This window comes from Rhododendron vialii, chromosome 12a, assembly GCF_030253575.1.
Source record: "Rhododendron vialii isolate Sample 1 chromosome 12a, ASM3025357v1".
In the NCBI taxonomy this organism is placed as follows: domain Eukaryota; kingdom Viridiplantae; phylum Streptophyta; class Magnoliopsida; order Ericales; family Ericaceae; genus Rhododendron; species Rhododendron vialii.
The window spans coordinates 29,818,605-29,837,099 of record NC_080568.1 but is presented as its reverse complement, the minus strand read 5'-3'; the positions used below and the strand labels follow the sequence as shown (position 1 = coordinate 29,837,099).

Here is an 18,495-nt window from a genome sequence, read left to right as displayed (position 1 = left end):
CAATAGGATTTCTGTATATAAAATGATCCATATAGCTCTGTCCCCACTCAATTTTCTGCAATAACAACGTTATGTACGTCGAATTTGTTTACTATCGAATGTGATGCATACTCGCAAAAATACATCACCGTTGGTGCAGCGGGTCTCACATGAAATTCCACCAATGGTAAATTTATAAGATGATCCATATAGCATTGCCCTCTGGGAAAAGTTCAACAATACAACTATTTTTAGAAAAAATTTCAACTGGTCAAGAGATTTTCTTAAAACTTTTTTACATGGCTGAACTTTAAAAAGTTGTACTTTGTTCCAAACCTATTACCCAAAGTCGTCCATCAGCATTGATTCATGGAATTTCTCAACTTTTTTACTTCTCAGATTCACAAGGCGGAATATTAAAATGTTGTTACAATCTTGTGCTTGGCTCCAAACCTTTGATCCATATGTGCTCAAATCCTCTGCACATGGGTACATTTTTGCATGCACATTTTGCTCCAGTGCATTTTCAATCATTGAATCACGTAAGAATCTTCTCCTTTCATAAGATTTTACGTCTGGTTCTACGGGAATACCTACACAAAATTCGGAACAGAGGATTTGAGGGGTACCCAATACTCGGTCCATGTTGCACTTGCAGTTGCTCCCTTCAAGAGTGCTAATTACACCATGTTGGGCCGTTGTGGCAGCAGAAGATTATAGAACCTGTCCTGAAGAAAGAAATGCTTTCCCTTGCTATCAACAGCCTTTTTCCACGCACACCATCCACCATTCACAATTTTCTTGATATCATCACTTCCTGTATAGTGGGGATCAAGTATGAGAAATGCACAATCTCCGCTTACGTCGTTGTAATCGACTCCCAGCAGAGTGTATGCAAGAACTCCACCACCTGCGTTATAAACAAGTTGATAAGTACCCCACAGAATTACATTTGTTTCCCCTCTACAACAACTTATTCTGTAAGTAACCAGTTGCACAAAGAAATCAAGCGGATTTTCCATATCAACACATAAAAAGAGAAAAAAAGTACAAAAGATCGAAAGAGGAGAGAATAAAACAAAGCTTTGTTCATTATATCTTGATCTTGAGAGAGCTGCAAAGTACAAGATTATATAGATATGGCAAACGGGACAAAATGCATTTCACTGACCAATCATAATAGGCGTTCCCTGGTTCTCGAAATGCAAGGCCAGCTCCCGACATTTTTCAGGAAGCTCAGCTCCCGATCTGACGTTTATGACTTTACAACTGACCTGTTTAACCAAGGAAATCATTACGTCAGCTCTGCTCAGGTGTCATTTTATGTCAGAAACTTAAATACACTTGCTTTCAAAAGTCGAGGTCCACCAAGCATGTATAGCATGACATGATCCAAGCGTAACACTGCTGATATAATTCTACCTCATAATTTCGTGCACAAAAAATGGCAATTCAAAGTTATTACTCCAACTTAACGGCGAAGTAGCACACTTACTCCGAGAAGTTTATCTAAAACAAAGCTTAATTCAATAGCTCCAATCCAGTCTCGCGAGCCTACAAAAGCAGGTTCCTTGTCTCCAATCTCCACAAGCGCCTGTTGTATTTCTCTGAAAATTTGATTTGTTTGTCAGACCCCAAATATCAAACATTACCCATTGATTCAAATTCAAAACTTTTCATCCATTTCGAATCATTCCATGCAGATATGCTGAAGAAATGAACAAAGCAATCATAAAGTATCAGATCTTGTACTCCTTATAATGTTACTACTATGATAACGGTTACATACAGGTCAAATGTTAAATATGCGAAGTCAATCTGCTTGGATAATGAAACAATTCAATCAAAAAAGGGGGGGAAAACTTATTCAAATTGAACATAAGTTACATAACATTGTAAGTTGTGACTTCTGTTACCTGTGTGAAGGAACATCAATGGATGAGTAATGTTGGAGCCTGAACCATGAAATGATAGTTTGTAGAGAGCGGTGGGCACAACCCCAGCCCTAGCAAGTGAAACATAAAATACTTATTGGAGAACAACTGCAAGAATAAATAACCGAATGCCATTAGCAACTTAGTTACAGTGCTCAACAATACCTAGTCAACTTGTGGGAGTGAAAGGAGGTGGGTTGGATAAAAGCAGAGGCAGACTTAAAACCTCTAGCACAAAACATAGAAGGGCCAATACAATGGCATAAGTACATAATGTTTTCTATGAGCTAGTGGACCATTGTACGTAACTGAAAATAGATCATATGGCAACCATGGTCAGAGATAACTGATGTGTTTACAATCAATTGGCAGTCAGAAAACTGTTGAGGAATGATAGTAAGAATTCCACGTGTATCACCAAGAAAAGATCACAAAACAACTAAATAAAGGAACAAATAATAATATTACCGTGTCATCATAACCATCTTGAAGATAATGATGGTACTCGTAAGAACCTTGTACCATAGAGATGACACCACCAGAAACTGCACAATGCATTATTTTCAGTGCAAGCCCAATAAAGAGAAAATCCACAAAATAAGAAGTCAAAGTACCACTAACCCCCACTGCTTGGAATCCCAAGATGTACATCCTTTAGCAAAGGGGAACCTGAAATTGCCATGGAGAGGTGTCGACTACAAAGGATAAACTAATGGATGCTGGCACAATCATTGACTACAGAAACTGTATCCTATTAGAAGCTGAATGGTTACCTTTCGATGTTGAGTTGCTTCGTGCACTATTTGGAGTGGATAAGTTAATGGCATTTGCAATTCTTAAGAGAGGACGATCAAAAGGTAATCCCAGCCTCAAATGTAGGGATCTTCTAGCTTCAACTGCAAAAAGAAAATTCCTTTTAACATGGAAAGGTCGAGAATCTCATTTTCTTTCTGAAAGAAATATCCAGACTGTTGTGACTATGTATCATGCGTTAATTAGTGAAATAAGATCATCACATCCTGCAACAGTATAGAGACAGTCTGTCCACCTAATGACTAACCACTTGACTATTTCAAGCTATTGTCCTTTTCCAGTTGAAGACCATAAATTTGAGCCCTAAAATACAACCAATTAACTACATAAATGGAAAGATTGGCAGCACTTCACCTTGCTTCATTTCTGTCTCCCCATATCTGAGTTCATAGATAACTGTTACTGGATGCAAAAACCCAGGTGGACTGAAGTGATAGGGATGCAACTGCAAAACAAAAAACTCTTATAATTACATGTAAGTAATCCTTATAAGAATTTTTCTGAAGGCAACAAAACTGCAAAATTAAACAAATGTTAAAAACTCAACAAACCGGAACTACAATTATTTTTAATCTCTATTCTCATATCTTTTTGGAATATCTAACAGTCATGTCTTTAACTGTTAAGTTGCTTAATGCACATTAGTCTGCCAAACCACAAGTATGCACCCACATCTGCTTATGCTAATTGTTGTAATTTTTCAAGTAGAATTTAAACAAGAGCAACTACAAGGGTCAACTTACCAAGGGGTGTTGTCTTAAGAGGTTGGGCGAGATTATGTTCTTCATGGTACATATCTGGTTGATTAACCCAAGGATGATTAAATTTGAAACTGCCTTCTCCAGTGAAAGATCCTTCGCGGCATAACAGAGAACTTGTAACTTGTAATCTACAACCAAAAGCTTGGCTTCTTTCAAAGCTGGAAAGAACGCAAGTTGATCATCAATACATGTAATGTTAATAATATCACAAGTGTGAGAAGAATGTCATTTACATGCATATAGGGGTAAAGTAAACAAACAAAGTTATGACAAGAACTCATTACCAGGGAAATATTCAGCAATAGGGGCAGCATATTTGGGAGACTTCCCTGATCTATTAAGTAGGACACTAACTTGGATCTTATCTGCATCCTAATGGTACAATTGTTAGAACAGTTGCACGGTTTTGAGCAAACCACGCATTGATCTAAGTTTCCCATAGTTAAATCATAAAATATCAACCATTTACTTCTCTAGAAATGATGCATGGAATTTACCTCCTCTACAGACTTAAATGATGAGACATCTTTACGTTTTGAACAGAAGTATGAACATGAAACAGTTCTTGCATCAGCTTCCTCAGCAGTAGCATTTGAAAGGCCAGCATTCCCAAGATCTGAAACCAATTCCACACCACGAAGAACTACAGGATGAGGTACTTCAGCTGAGGGTTCATTGAATGCTTCTATAATGTATGTGGCTTGTGGATCTCTAAATCTAGCAGCAATGGCATCTGATGCATGTAAATACATATCCCCTGCTTCTGGAAAACATCAAAATATACATCACAAAAGCAATTAGAACCTTCAGTATTATTTTCATACTACGGAAAATAAGCATTTCAAAAATCCGAGATAGCCAGAAACTGCTTACATGCTCGTGATGAATCAAGAAATTCATTCAAGAGCAGATAAAAAACATGGACAGCTCAGGGTACTCATATTTAGAAGTTAGAATTCAAACGAATGTTACAATTTCCTCAGAACATTTAATTGGCCTTATACTTTTGATTCTTGACAACCAAAATGGAAAAAAATATTCTGTGCAGTTCACATAAGACTGCTTGCCTTCCAGATATAGATTCCTGAGAAAGACTGTTCCAGTTTTACCCCACTTTTACCAGCAGTACCTACTGTAAACTGCAAGATATCTGGCCAATGTTTGTAACTTTCTATTCTAAAGTCGTAACATTAGAAACCACAAGCCCATTCCTACTCCACATCTCCAGCATGGGTGTTTAACATTGCAATCTACGATATACTCCTGGTCTTTTATCTGAAACTACACTTCAAACCTGAGTCTGCTTCAACTACGTCCTTACTGTTTATGATTATCATAGCTCCTGCATAAGGAGACGACAAATTCACCATCATCACTGGACCTAGTTGTGCCTCAAGTGAATAATGGGTACCTGAAGCAGTGCATGTGCTACATCACAGGGTACTTCAGCTGCTCAGCAGGAATTGCAGTCTTAGTTTTCTTCTACTGTACGATGAATTTTACAAAACATTTTTGCGTCATGAAAGCAATGGAATCTCTTATTAACTTCCAAAGCTCAAGGTAGTTTTTAAGCGGTAAAAAAGTTCAATTAAACCATAGCAACCCCTACTAAATGCGCTCAACCTGAATAACAGTCTACAGTCTACTCATCATTTCACACAACCTGCAAGCACACCTCTTGGCAATCGTCAACTGTGCAGCAGCTCCCATTCATGCTCTCTAGTCTCCACTGATCACGATGATGTATTTGGCAGAGCAGATATGTATGGTAGCTCAGTAAAGTGACACAGATTACACCATTTACCTGGATTTGTACCCTGTATCAGTACTGAGCTTCCTGAGCTTTTTCCCCTGTCTATCATGGTCCCTCTACCAGCCTGACTATATGGGTCAAAAGCTCTTTAGAACACATCTTATGATTCCTCACAAATGCCCCTTTCTTCAGTGTTTTACGTTGTCTCAAGCAAGAATAATTCTAATCCAGGCATCATTTTGTATGAAAACTCAATCTGTAGTGGGTAGGTGCCCTCTTGCTCGGTGGTTAGTATTTCAAATAGATTACCGTTTAGAATTCAATGGTTGGGGCCTCACAAAGGTCATAGGTTGCCGGGATACACATACACCAATTCAACAACCAATATTCTCTATATACATACCCATTACCCATCCCAAGTAAGAGTATATTCATACAGATTGAGAGGCATTTAATCGGCAACATACACTGCTAACAGTATACCTGAGTTATCAAAAGAAACGGTACAACTCAAGTGGCATCCTACGAAGCCAAAGACATCTCAAACATTTGATGACAAAACAGAGAAAGAACTTTACCTTTGGGGCTCTCAACTGGAAAATAAACAGGCAACTTGATCTGAAGCTCGCATCGAAGTAAGCAACCTCTCTCCCAAACATACTTCTCAGGCTGATCAGCATAGATAACATCATCAACAGATTCCAACCTAGTTGAATTTCCAGACCTCGACAAAAAGAAACGAAGATTTCCAGTGTCCAAATCCGCAACAGCTCCAACCAAATCTCGATCCTCTGAATCCCTTCCATCAACATTCCCAGATAGAAACTTCCTCAAATTGCGTGAGGCGCTGACTGCCTCACTCGCAACTTGTTCAAAATCAGAATTTTCTCCAACAATCAGCGCTCCAATGACTTCGAAACCTCTTAACAGCAGTGACCTAAGATCATCTGCTCATAAATTATGTACCCGTCGTAAGTATAAACACATGTGCGTACACATTCACAACATACACATTATTTATTCACAAGTGAATTCGTTCAAACAATCAGCGCTCGAAATACTTCGATTCCCCTCAATAGTAGTACCGTAAGATCATCTACTCTTAAATCATTACCTGCAAGATGCAGGTACAGAGACATCTACAAATGTCAAAATAAATGGTAACAGAGAATTTCAACTACAATTACTTCAAAACTCCTAAGATCTTCTGCTCATAAGTTACGTACCGGAGGTATGTACAAACACGTATGCATAGACATTCACAACGCACACACATACATATACATATATATAAAACTTGTTCGAAACTTAATTGATTCGAACAATCAGCGCTTCGATTACTTCTATTCCCTCAATAGCACTAACAGAAGATCATCATCTTGTAAATTACTCAACCGACACAAGTATAAATAAATCTAGGCACACATTCATTATGTATAACTCATTCTAGCTCCTATCTCCCTCTCTCTCTGTTTGTATGTACATGTACATCAACTCACTCTTCTAGAATATCAATACACCTCTTACACAATATCCACCGCCCTAAGGGTTATGGACTCAAGGGCGGAGGTAGTAAGATACAAGTGGTGTCACTTGACCCTAGACAGTTGATATCTCACAAGGATATTTGATAGTCGTTTTGTTATTTTTACGGTTTCACCCCTTAAAAAGATCTTTCAATTGCTCTAACTTGCTTCAAATGCACAGAAAATCCCAAAATTCGGTTCTTTTCGAGAGTCGACGGTGTTATGAATGATCTCGTTGGGACTAATTGTAAAGCAAAATTACATTAATGAGTATATTTTTAGCTCGCAATTAGTTATTTCTTTTGTATTAACAAACAAGATATATAATCTGATCTACTTTCTGACGCCACTAACCAAAAATCTTGGCGCCGCCATTGATATGAACCTTAGCATTGTTCCTACATACATACATATATGTACCTGATTCATTGGAGTAATGAGGAGAGAGAGGAGAGGAGGAAAGGGTGTGGATGCATCGGAAGGTGGAGACGATGGTGAAGGGAGGGAAGAAGGGAGATCCGATAAGCCATTGAAGGCCTGGTTGTTCGTTCTTGTTGATGATTATCAGCCTGCGACAAAGAACTCGCACGCTCGTTTTCACTTCGTCCGCGGCCATGGATTTTGATGATTCTTTCTGATGCGATGAACCTTGATACCTCACTGAAACCCGAGTTTAGTTGATTTCAGTTCGCGACGGGGAGAGTTGTTCGTTGTCAGGGAAAGAGGGTGATTGGATGCAAGGATGAGATATCCCAAGCCAGGATAAGAAATGGACTATGGGCTCTTTTAAAAATCTAATCTAAAATTTGTATCCACAGCTATTGCATTACACACCAATAGGATTCAGACTTCTCAGCCCTCAGCAGTTCAACTACCGAGAAGTCAGCGCAATTCAATCTTGGTCGTTCACCTCGACAACTAATGATCCATATTCTGTGAAGTATGCTATAGGTAAAAAAAGAGAGTATAATTTGGCGAGATACTTTCAGCAAATTTAGATCATTAAAAATACTTTCCAAAAGTGCTACACATACAACAGTTGTGTAAAACATACAACGGTTATGTAAAACACAACACACAACCAATCTCTAGCCGTTCATTGTAGTAATAAATTGCCAGGACTCATTCAAACTCTTCCCCATAAAAATTAGACTTTTCCTTGGAAGAGTTTTTTTAAAATCTAGACCTTCCAAATACATCTAGACGGTCAGAATTATGCACACAATCGACACAACGGTTGTGCAAGTAGCATTTTTGAATACTTTTTGATGGTTGAAATTACGCGAACTGTCCTCTGCAATCAAAACACAGACTGTAAATAAGCCAGATTCTCAACATATGAATACGGGATATAAAATTCCTAGAGTATGTCAGAAGTGAAATTCTACATCAAATATATACTTTGGTGATCTTTGTGTTATGTTTGTTGAAGAATTATACAATGTAAGTGCACTCTAAACGACTCTTCAAATTTAAATATTTTATCTTTTCGTTGACTTTGAAGGGACCCATTTGTGCTCAAACAATAAATTAATTCACCAATTAAAAATACAGTAGAATTGATGAGTTGACAATTCGAAGACTCATTTTTCATTCTTCAAACTTGAAGAAAGAAAAAGCTACACTAAAACAGTGTAGCAAGTTTGTGTGAGGCCCGGTTCTTACGGAAAGAGAATAAGTGAAAAAAAAAATTTGGAAAAGTGAGTTTTATTTTTATGTGGGCCCTCAATGTAATCTCTTTGAAGGGTTTGGTTATGAATTAATACCATAAGTTGTATGTGTGTGGACTGTAGACGTGGAAGACATTTGAGGTGCAAGTGTGCATGTGTGAAGTAATCTACTGAAAGAGAAAGAAACAAGAATGAAAAGAGAGGAATACGTGGAGGGCTAATAACAGAGCTGATGTGTTGTCCATGCAAATGTATCTCTATGGCTTGTCTCTTTTAGGGACTTGAACTTACTTGAAAAGAAGAAAATAAAAGAAGCTCAAGACAGATAATTTGTTTTGGACATGTGTCGTGATTTTAGAATCTTTTGATGAGTCAGGTTTGGATTATAAATATACAAAAGGAAAGGTGGGTAAAGGGGGAGGGGAAAAAAAGAAGAGCCGAGGGGGAAGAAAGGGAAAATAGGAGAGGAAATGGAAAAGAAGAGAAACGAGAATAGGAGAGAAGATTAATTAGTGGGAAATAGATTATCAGATACGAAATTATTTTGTAAAATTTAAGGAAGTGGGTGTTGGTGTTTCAATTGTTATCTGTTGTTTATTGATTTGGGTTGTGGTGCTTGAGGGTTAGGGTCGTTACAGTTTGCTTCTTCATGGAACGGTGTTTTGATGACATGGCTCTTCAAATTCAGTTTGGTTTTATTTTCGCTGCCTCATTTGGAGAGATGCTCTTAACTCCTTGAATATGGAAATAGTAGAGGGGGAAAAAAAAACTCCAGTATTCGTTTTAGTTGGGATGAGAACAAAATAAGAAGGGCAAAATAGTAATCACATCCATTAGCTCATGATGGACGGGATATGGAATCCCCAATCCCCAATGAGATCCCGGTATATAGGATACGTACTTTCGTCCATAACGCGGTAGCAAACGCTAGACTTTTTGGGCCCACGGCACTACATATTAGATCGCACCCCATTTAGAGGAAAATACAGTTTCAATGTAAGACTAAGAGAGACTTCATTTTGATAGGTCACAAAGAGAAAAACCTAAAACCTGATAAATTGACGGAAATAGTTCATTTTAATAGACTTCTACACTATTTAAGGTTTTTTTTTTAAGGTTCTAACTGAGCTGTTTATCATGGATCTGTTTGGATTTGTCTAGGCCACTGCGAATAGAAAAATGCTACAAACACAAACATAAGTGCACATATACGGGGACAGATGTAGCTGCACAGATCCGGACACAAATGTGCTACATATGTGTGAGCCCTACATATTCGCTGTGGAAACCACATGCATCGAAGGGTTTCAGACACAATTGTGTCCAGATCTGTGCACTTTTGCATCTGTTAGTAGCATTGCTCCATTGCCTAAGTTGATCATAAGCTGTTAAAACCTTCCACCAAATCAGTCGGAATCATGGGAAACAAAATTGACAAATGAACAATAGCGTTTGAAGCCAAAGGTTGGAAATCAGCTTTCATATTACTAACAATATACAAACTCAAGTTCCCAACAATTAAATTTCAGACGGCTTTCCAAGTTTCAGTAATCCTTAGAATCCCAAAATCTGTCGAAGATTTTTGACAAAAAATTAAAAAGCTCAAATTCCAAAATTTGATGTTTTTCGTATCATGCACTACGATGCCTCCGAGAGCTTGCCCTGCATAATTTTCGATGGAGGGCTTCTTATTGCAGAAGAGTGACCATCATTTGCGCATGGGAAGATTCCGGTTTTTAATTGCACCACCAAATAAGTAGAATTAAGCAAGCAAGTCATGATGCTCAAGGCAACAAGTCTCATAAAACTGTCGGTCTGTCATCACTGTTAACTATATACAGGAGGTTACGTAACAGAAGTTAAGAGAAGACCTTTAGAACATAATGCTCACGTCTTAATGGGCAAGAGAATGTTAATCTTTGAAGTACCTTTGCAGTAATGAAAAATTACCCAGCAGCCACACAAGGTAAAACACACTTCAGCGAGTGAGCTCATTGTTGTTGATGCCAAAGTTGCCAAGCCTGCAACAAGATGCATTTTCTAACATTTCAATGAAGCTTAAATAGAGAAGGGTCTATTATAAGGTCAATTATCAGCAAAAAGCACAGTTAGTCAGTTACACATACCAGCAACACTGCCAGCACACATTTTACTGGTAACATTCAGTGAATTGAAACAGAGTCCATAAAGACAAGGAAATGAGGTTCGAAATGCAACCAAGATAAGAAGGTATACGATTCCATTAGGACCATTACCAATTGCAAGTTTCCACAACGTTCAATTGAATTACCACAACTAACCCATAGGTTCCTTGTTACACAATGTATGACTTTTCCACACAGCTGTAAACCGAACCAAGTTATGCGAGCATGACTTAATAGTTTGTGCATCAAACAAACCTATCTGGAACACATTTTGAGGCTTCTTGCTTTTCTAAAATTCGGCTTGATAAGCTCATATTGCATAAGAGAACCAAGCTACTTGAGCTCGGCTAGAAGGAAGCTCATTTGAGAAACTTGGATAACCCACTAATTTGCTCAATTTGCCTCATTTACAATCCTACACTTGGATGCCGATTGTGGCAAAGCCCTGCTGGTCAAGGACTCTACTCTGTACACCATGTAGTCAAAATAAGCTCAAGGAATATGAACACCGTTCACAGGGTTCCCTCAATCTGCAAACAAATTAACAAATTTAACAATTCTTCACTTCACTCTAAAGAACACAGCTTTGCAACTAAAGATAAAGCATTCATAAACAAGAGCACGTATATAGAGCTAACCCAGCTGAGATTCTCTATCTGTAAATGATGACTTATAATTAGTAGGGCATGATTAAGAATGCAAAATAAACCAGCCTACAATGTCTAACTGCATTTCCGGTCAACGTCTTCACTATTCATGATCAGCAAAAGACTAAATGAGAAAAATGAGGCTATAAAACCACATACCCATTCTCATCTCTGGAGCAGTTCATTTGACAACTATTGGTACAGCAGTATGTATCAATTGAAGACCTTCTGGGAATAGACAATTCAGGATTACTTTCTGGTTGGAACCTCAAACAGGTACTCTGAGAAGTCTCTGATGACTGCATCTTTTTATGGAGCTTCAGGGATCTGAATAAACAGCCAGGCTGTTTCTCCTCCTCTTGAGCAGATATAGCTTCGCATTTGCAGTTGCCTGTCATTCCAATGCTTAGTGCATTTCCTTCATTGTTCCGTATCATCGCTTCTTTTTTCTGACAGCAGTTATTCGAGAATTGGGACCCACAATAGGGGGAACAAGTCTCAACATATTTGTCCCTTACGTTTGCCTTTTCAGAGGTGGAATCAGAATGACATGATGGTTCACTTCTGTTTTCAGTGGTCGACTCATGGTGCAACTTGCGGGAACAGCTGAACAAGCTGAAGGATATCTTCTTTTTGGTATATTTTGTCGCAGGAACACAGTGCATAAGATTGATCCGCATCTCCACATTACAACCCAGAACAGATTGAAGTGCGTTTGCAATCAATTTCCATGACTTCTCAGCCTTCTTTACATAGTCAGGGTGATGAAACTCCAATTCAACCACTCCTAAACCTGGGATATGGTTTACGACTAGGTCAAGAGATTGGAGAAGTGAAAACAACTCAATCCACATATTCAAAAGCAGAAAATGGATATTATAAAGAAAGAACAGCCTTCACATTTACATGCAATATATCTGCAATCCCGCATAACTGGTCAAACAACCACACATATTTTATGTACACAACGTAGCATAAAAATGTAACAGCGAGTGAGTAAACTATCATCAAAAGTCAACCAACTAAATAAGAATGTTCTAACCCTCTTTACCATTTTAGCACAATGTAATAGACTAGTAGCAAGTAAAACTATCCTGAAATGCCAACCAACCAAAATGACTTTGCTTGAACCTTACTTACAGTTTTAGCACATTTATCTGAGTAATTGTGCATGCTAACATGACTGATGGGGCCGACTAGCAGAGAGATATTCAGTTAACCAGAGACCAAATGCCAAAAGTGGCAAGGGACCAACACTGCATCTTGTAAAGGCGAGAATACCTTAGAATTTTATTTAGTTCTCGCTCCATCTACACTTGCGCAAACAAATGACACACCAAAAAGAAGAGGAAAAAGCTAACAAACTGAGAAGAACAACACCAAAATGGTCGTGTTTTTCTAATTGTCCTATTTTACCTAGTGAAATACCTTTTCGGGAAAATCCAGACTCTTTGATATTTGACCAAGGATGTGGGGAGTTGTGTTCAACGTGACATTGCATATGTGCCCAATGTGTCTAGGTAGACATGCACATGTTAAAATTGCCTTAGTGGAGTTTACATCATATCTATTTGTAGAAGTCTCATTTTTATGGATAACACTATGTTAACTTGCAAACACCTTTTTACCATGTATCTAATAAATAGAGGAAGAGACGCTTGGACGCCTACCCGCACCTGATACCTATGTCGATATTTATCTAACATATAAGATGCCAAATAAGAGGTTTGGTCTTTGACAAGTGAGCTATTGCACAACACACCATCACCAAATGCACAATTATCTAACGAGAGAGTAGAGCTTAGTATGGCTATCATTTCATGCGAGAAGTGAAGCATAGATGTGAGTACCTTGGGCAAAGCAAATAGAAGACAGCTTCCCATGTTTCCTTAAAATGTTTTTCAGTGAATTGGATTGACAAATCTCTATGGCTTTCTGCCATATGGATTCTAGTGTTTCTTTACCATCCTGCATCCCCAACTTACATGATTCACCATTATGGCATGCACAAGGGACAAGATGTTTCGAACTCTCACTTGGAGATGATTCACTACAAAAATCACCATCTGCAACAAAAGCATAAAGCTTGAATATAAGTTACCAAACTTACTTTTCCGGAAAATATTAAATCAATCATTGAGCCTTATCAAGGAAGCAAACATTGTTTGTATCAGTTTGCTCTTTTCTTTTCTTTTTTCCAACCATTCTCACCTCTTGGCTGTACAAATTTTTCGCACATCCTCAAATCATGAGCATCTGATAATGAATTCCCCACTGAACTCAATTGTAAAAGAGCTACGATAAGCCATGTCGTCTGACTATTAGATGCCCTCAGTTGTTTCTCAGTTTCAGAAAGTATTTTCAATGCATGATTAAGTTGCTGCAGGCTTGCTTCAGCTATGACATGAAATTCCACGCAGGATATTTGAAACACAAATGGTTCCAGTCAGTGAGCAATACAAAATGAAATAAGTATATCAGGCTAAGATTTGTCATAAGCAACCAAAACAACTGCAAGTACATTTTCCAAGTAGAAATTAAATGACACAAAAAATGTGGGTGAGAATCATTAGATTGAAACTGGGAACTTGAAAGCTCCTCATGTGTTGCCACTTGCCATAAGCCCATAACAGCTAAGTTGCTAAAGAGGTGTGAAGTTACTTTTCACATGCTTCTCTCTTCCCTTGAATGGTTTACGGTACTTATGGTGTCCTTCCAAATCAAAGTGGTTGTGATTACCAGATGACCGTGGAAGCAACTACGGAGTAAAACTACAGTATTGAGTTTTGAATCTTTAACAGCCTTCAACTATATTCAATACAAGGGAAAACGTTACACAAAAATGGTGGGATCGCTGCATCACTAGGTCCTATAGGAAGTGTAATCCAAGTGCTGTGAAGATGATTTTCTACATCAAATGGAGATGCCATACAACAGGCTCCAGCTTACATCAGTGGTACTACCTTTAAACACAAGTGAAAAGTGTACCCCATTTTTCCAACAAATATTGAGCACTGAATATAGAACAAAATTCTAGGGCAGATTAAATTAATAGCCCCTCAAGTTTCTGACAACAACAGGATCTCAGATGGAATAACAAATAATCAGCATGAGAAAATGACTACTTTACGAGATATATTTGCTCACAATTCAATGTGACGAATAGCCTTCTGTCTCATTCCCTTATTATTATGGGGTATTCTAGTATTCACTTGCCGTTTAAACTTTCAACTCACCTCACCTTCTCTCATCTTCCCAATTTCCGAAATTCCGTCACAATCACCCACCCTCCACACACTCTCTCTCTCTCTCTCTCTCTCTCTCTCTCTCTCTCTCTCTCTCTCTCTCTACTAGCTAGCAAATTTCTATCATGAAAACTCACGGTTATACTTGTACTAAAGAATGTATACTTACTAGTGTATCTACTGAAAAACTTCCTTCTAACTTCAGATGAACCTGGCTGACATTTTCCAGCAAGGACATCCATTATGAGGTTTGCTAGCTGTGATATTAGTTGCATAGGGTCTATCCTTGATCTCATCAGCTCCCTGGCCCTTCTAACTGTATTTGAGCTGTCAGATGACAAAGCTAGATCCAGTAAATCTAGCAACTCATCATCAGAAACAATTCCAATCTGCAGAATCACAAGGGAACAAATTAGGAATTTCAGATGAGAAGAGACACACTATTAGTACAAAGTGACAGATATTAAGGTAGTGTTCAGTTCGTTGGAATGGTTCTTAAAAGGAATGGAATGGTCGTCCCTTGGTCTCCCAATGGAATGACCACTCATCTAAATTGGTGCATAATAAGCATTCAAACATAATTCCACTGACACAAACACTTCCTGAATGCTAGACTCACCAGTTCGTAAACCAATGACATAGTAATTCTTTTCCCAAGTAAACTAAGTTGCTCAAGCATCATTTCAGCATCACGGAGTGAACCATTAGATTTAGAAGCAACAAAATCCAAAGCATCCTGCTCAAACTGAAGTCCTTCTTTCATACAGATACTTCCTAATCTGCTTCCAATATCAATGTCCTTTATCTTCGGAAAATGGTACTTTTGTGATCGCGACACTGCACTTTGTGGCAATTTATTGAGATCGGGAGTAATCAATAAAAAGACAGAATGCCGAGAGAGGTTTCGAAGGTTGTTCAAAAAAGTTGCCCACGTTTCCCCTCGTAATAGGTGGCACTCGTCAATTATGAAAATCTTAAACCTTGACGAGACTGGAGGGATACTAGCACTTTTAATAAGAGATCTAACCCTATCCTTACGATTGATTCTCACAGAATCCACTTCATTGACATCTCGGCTCCTTCCAGAGAAGAACAAAACACATTCGCGGCACAGACCACAGGGTTTTTTCTCCTCAAGTGAGAGACAATTCAATGCAGCAGCAAAAATCCTCGACGCAGAAGTCTTACCTGTGCCGCGGGGGCCATGAAAGAGATAAAAGGAACTAATCCTGGCATTTGAGATGGCCGTCAACAGAGACCTTGCTACTACATTTTGGCCCACTAATTCACAAAAAGATTTTGGCCAGAATTTCTGATTGAAACTCTGAGGACTCTCCAAAGATGGAGAAATTTCATTGCTTATGTGTTTCCAGCTCTTTCCTTCTCCAGAAATAAGTGTCTCGCCTACACCCCCTGATAAAAGTGGCTGGTCTTCTAGGTCAGATGGAATATTTGATACACTAAACCTAGGAGTTCCTGACCAACAGCAGGTGATCCTACATCCATGGTGATTTCCATCAACAGCATTAACATCTTCATTTCCAAATAATGATGTGCTATGACTTGACAAGCATGGACTGCCAACACGACTCATGATATCACCCACTGCCGCTCTAGATGATCCAATCCGCCTTTGGTGTCCTGTTTTTCGATTAGATGGGTTAAGATCTATTCTTTCTGCCCGCGATGATCCTTCAATTGGTTCATTGCATGAATCGACTCCTTCCAAATAACCCGCGGAAGGTGGGACGCACGTTAAGTCCAACCCTTTCTCTGGATATCCATTGCAACATCTTTCACTCACTGATTTGGTTTCACAAACCACTTCTTGATTTGGTCCACAATGATTGGAACCCACAACCTGTTTGGACATAATTGGAACAGACCCACTGTCTCCAACCCAAGTTGAATTCTCATACAATGCTAAGTTAGAGTTGGGCTTTCTGAAACCATTATGCAAGTCAAGGTCTCTCACATTTTCCTGCCTTTGACCAGTTAAGCCTAAATCTTTCGATCCGAAAAGAGGCGTCATACCAATGCAATCCATTTCACAACCGTTTACAAAGCCTAGAGTGATCCCATTAGTCGAGTTGGTATCCCAATTCAAATTATCAACTAAAGCAGAAAATTTGCTCATTGAGTGAGTTGACGGATCCCTAAGGGACCTCACTCTCCGAAGAGCTAATAATGCTTTCGAGATTGGGATATCAAGAGAATGCCGCCGCCCATCCATGGTTTCAAAATTCAAGGCGTTTTAAGAAACCACACTATTCAAATCTCAGGACCAACTGGAGAAAGAATTTCATTTCCAACCTGAAGAAACACGCATAACAGAATCATTACAAGGGGACAATTATAAAACCAATCTATCATGCTTAAAACCATGTCCTCTATAGAAACAAAACAAAATTTACCAACAAAACCAACTAATGATCTGGGGTATGCCCCTTTACACCTGTAATGCGCGGGTTTTGTTCCAATAAACTTTTAACTTACCCAAAATAAAAAAAAAAGATTCTCTGATGGATCATTGAAAAAATGTCACATACCCGAACTAACCCAAGATTAACAGCATAAATGACACTTACCACAACTAACCCAAGATTAACAACAAAAATGTCACTCATCCCAACTAACCCAAGATCAACAGAAAAAAAATGTCGCTTACCCAGTCTAACCCAATATTAACAGCAAAAATGTCACTCATCTCGACTAACACAACATTGACAACAAAATACCCCAACAAAATTCAACCAACATTTTAGAAAGAAAAAAGGCACATTTTTCCCTCTGTTCGTCATCAGAATAGCTACAAATCTTCTAAATGAGAAATTAAAAGCAAAACCTGAACAGCAAAGAAAGTACAGTCCAATGCAGCATCTTTATAAAATAATATCTCTTCTTCTTACCTGTAACAGGAGTACAGTAGAGAAACAACAAAGTGTCATTCACCAGTGACAGCTACGGATTTGAACATAAGAAACATAGAAGAAGAAAAATTCAAAGTCTAACCATTTCACTACACCCAAGCTCCAGAACTCTAAATTACAAAAAAAAAAAAGACCCAAAGAGGTAAGGAAGTTTAGAGAGAAGAGAGTGAGGGTTTCTAGAGAGAGAATCTCCTATTTTAAATCAGTCAACAGAAAAAATTACCATTTAAAAACACGATAAGGGTCAAACAAACAATGCGAAGCGACAAATATGAAAGCCGCACAAACATGCAACTTGAGGAATCGAAACTACCTCCCAAAATCGAAATAACCATAAAATAAACATATAAAAAATACAAGAATATATCGGAAAAAACAAACAATAGCCAAACGACAAGTTTGAAACAACGCATACACACGCACACGCGCACAAACCTGCAAAACTGGAGGAATCGAAGCCCATCGAAGTCCACGGAGTCTGAAATTAGGGCTTGAAACGCGGCGGAGGAGGAGGATGAACAAACCCTAACCCTAAAACGGGAAGCAGAGGCATTGATGGTTGAGCTTTGAAGGGGGGACAGAGGTAGATTGTAGAGTAGATTACTACTACTACAGGTAGAGGGAGGGGCACGGGAGGGCAGTGGCAGTATAGTAAATGTGAGTAAATGCTGGGGGCGATAATTGTGACGGTGATTGAGGAGGGCAGAAGCAGAGGGAGCCATGAGCACAGAGTCAGACGTGTAGTATTGATAATTGCGTGAGAGTAAATTCCCTCCTTTCTGCAGAGATTCTGGAGAGAGAGAAGAGAGAGAGAGAGAGTCCGGAGGGGTAGTTTGGGGATTTTGATGTGAGAAGGTTTCAGGTAGTTCGGGGGAGCCAAAAAGCTGCAACTCTGGTTTTGGGGAGAGAGGGAGCACGTCCGTGTTTAACGCGTGTAGACACGCTCAGAATGTCAATTCACAGGATTTTAAAAATATGGGAAATGATTGCCAATTGACTTGTTTTGATAATTAATACCCGCCAAAGACATTTTCAGTATTAACAAATATTTTTAATATGTCCTTAATGGGTATTAATTATCAAAACACATCCT

The 18,495-nt window shown here is 38.7% G+C and overlaps 2 protein-coding genes across 13 annotated transcripts; both read right to left on the bottom strand.

The window, feature by feature from the left end:
* Positions 1 to 266: 266 nt before the first annotated feature.
* Positions 267 to 12,907, bottom strand: LOC131311942 (probable Ufm1-specific protease). Its single transcript, XM_058339603.1, has 14 exons — positions 12,904 to 12,907; positions 7,187 to 7,414; positions 5,819 to 6,187; positions 3,985 to 4,250; positions 3,772 to 3,859; positions 3,470 to 3,645; positions 3,081 to 3,171; positions 2,687 to 2,809; positions 2,535 to 2,582; positions 2,382 to 2,458; positions 1,896 to 1,984; positions 1,475 to 1,586; positions 1,151 to 1,253; positions 267 to 889 (listed from the first exon to the last, which is right to left on the bottom strand). Exons 2-14 carry the CDS (start codon positions 7,380 to 7,382, stop codon positions 660 to 662), a joined length of 1,968 nt encoding a protein of 655 aa, XP_058195586.1. The 5' UTR covers positions 7,383 to 7,414; positions 12,904 to 12,907; the 3' UTR covers positions 267 to 659.
* LOC131311941 (protein STICHEL-like 2) lies at positions 9,868 to 18,306 on the bottom strand. 12 transcript variants are annotated; one of them, XR_009195661.1, is made up of 9 exons: positions 17,838 to 18,305; positions 15,092 to 16,785; positions 14,642 to 14,861; positions 13,439 to 13,624; positions 13,078 to 13,293; positions 11,387 to 12,020; positions 10,836 to 11,110; positions 10,365 to 10,457; positions 9,868 to 10,260 (listed from the first exon to the last, which is right to left on the bottom strand). XR_009195661.1 is itself a non-coding variant. In XM_058339600.1 (8 exons), exons 2-7 carry the CDS (start codon positions 16,703 to 16,705, stop codon positions 10,415 to 10,417), a joined length of 2,913 nt encoding a protein of 970 aa, XP_058195583.1. In that variant the 5' UTR covers positions 16,706 to 16,785; positions 17,838 to 18,306; the 3' UTR covers positions 9,868 to 10,267; positions 10,387 to 10,414. The 12 variants fall into 12 exon arrangements, 6 of the variants coding, with proteins under 6 accessions (XP_058195583.1, XP_058195584.1, XP_058195581.1 ...); XR_009195662.1 differs by having other exon boundaries at positions 10,387 to 10,457; XR_009195663.1 differs by having other exon boundaries at positions 10,202 to 10,267; positions 10,387 to 10,457.
* Positions 18,307 to 18,495: the final 189 nt, after the last annotated feature.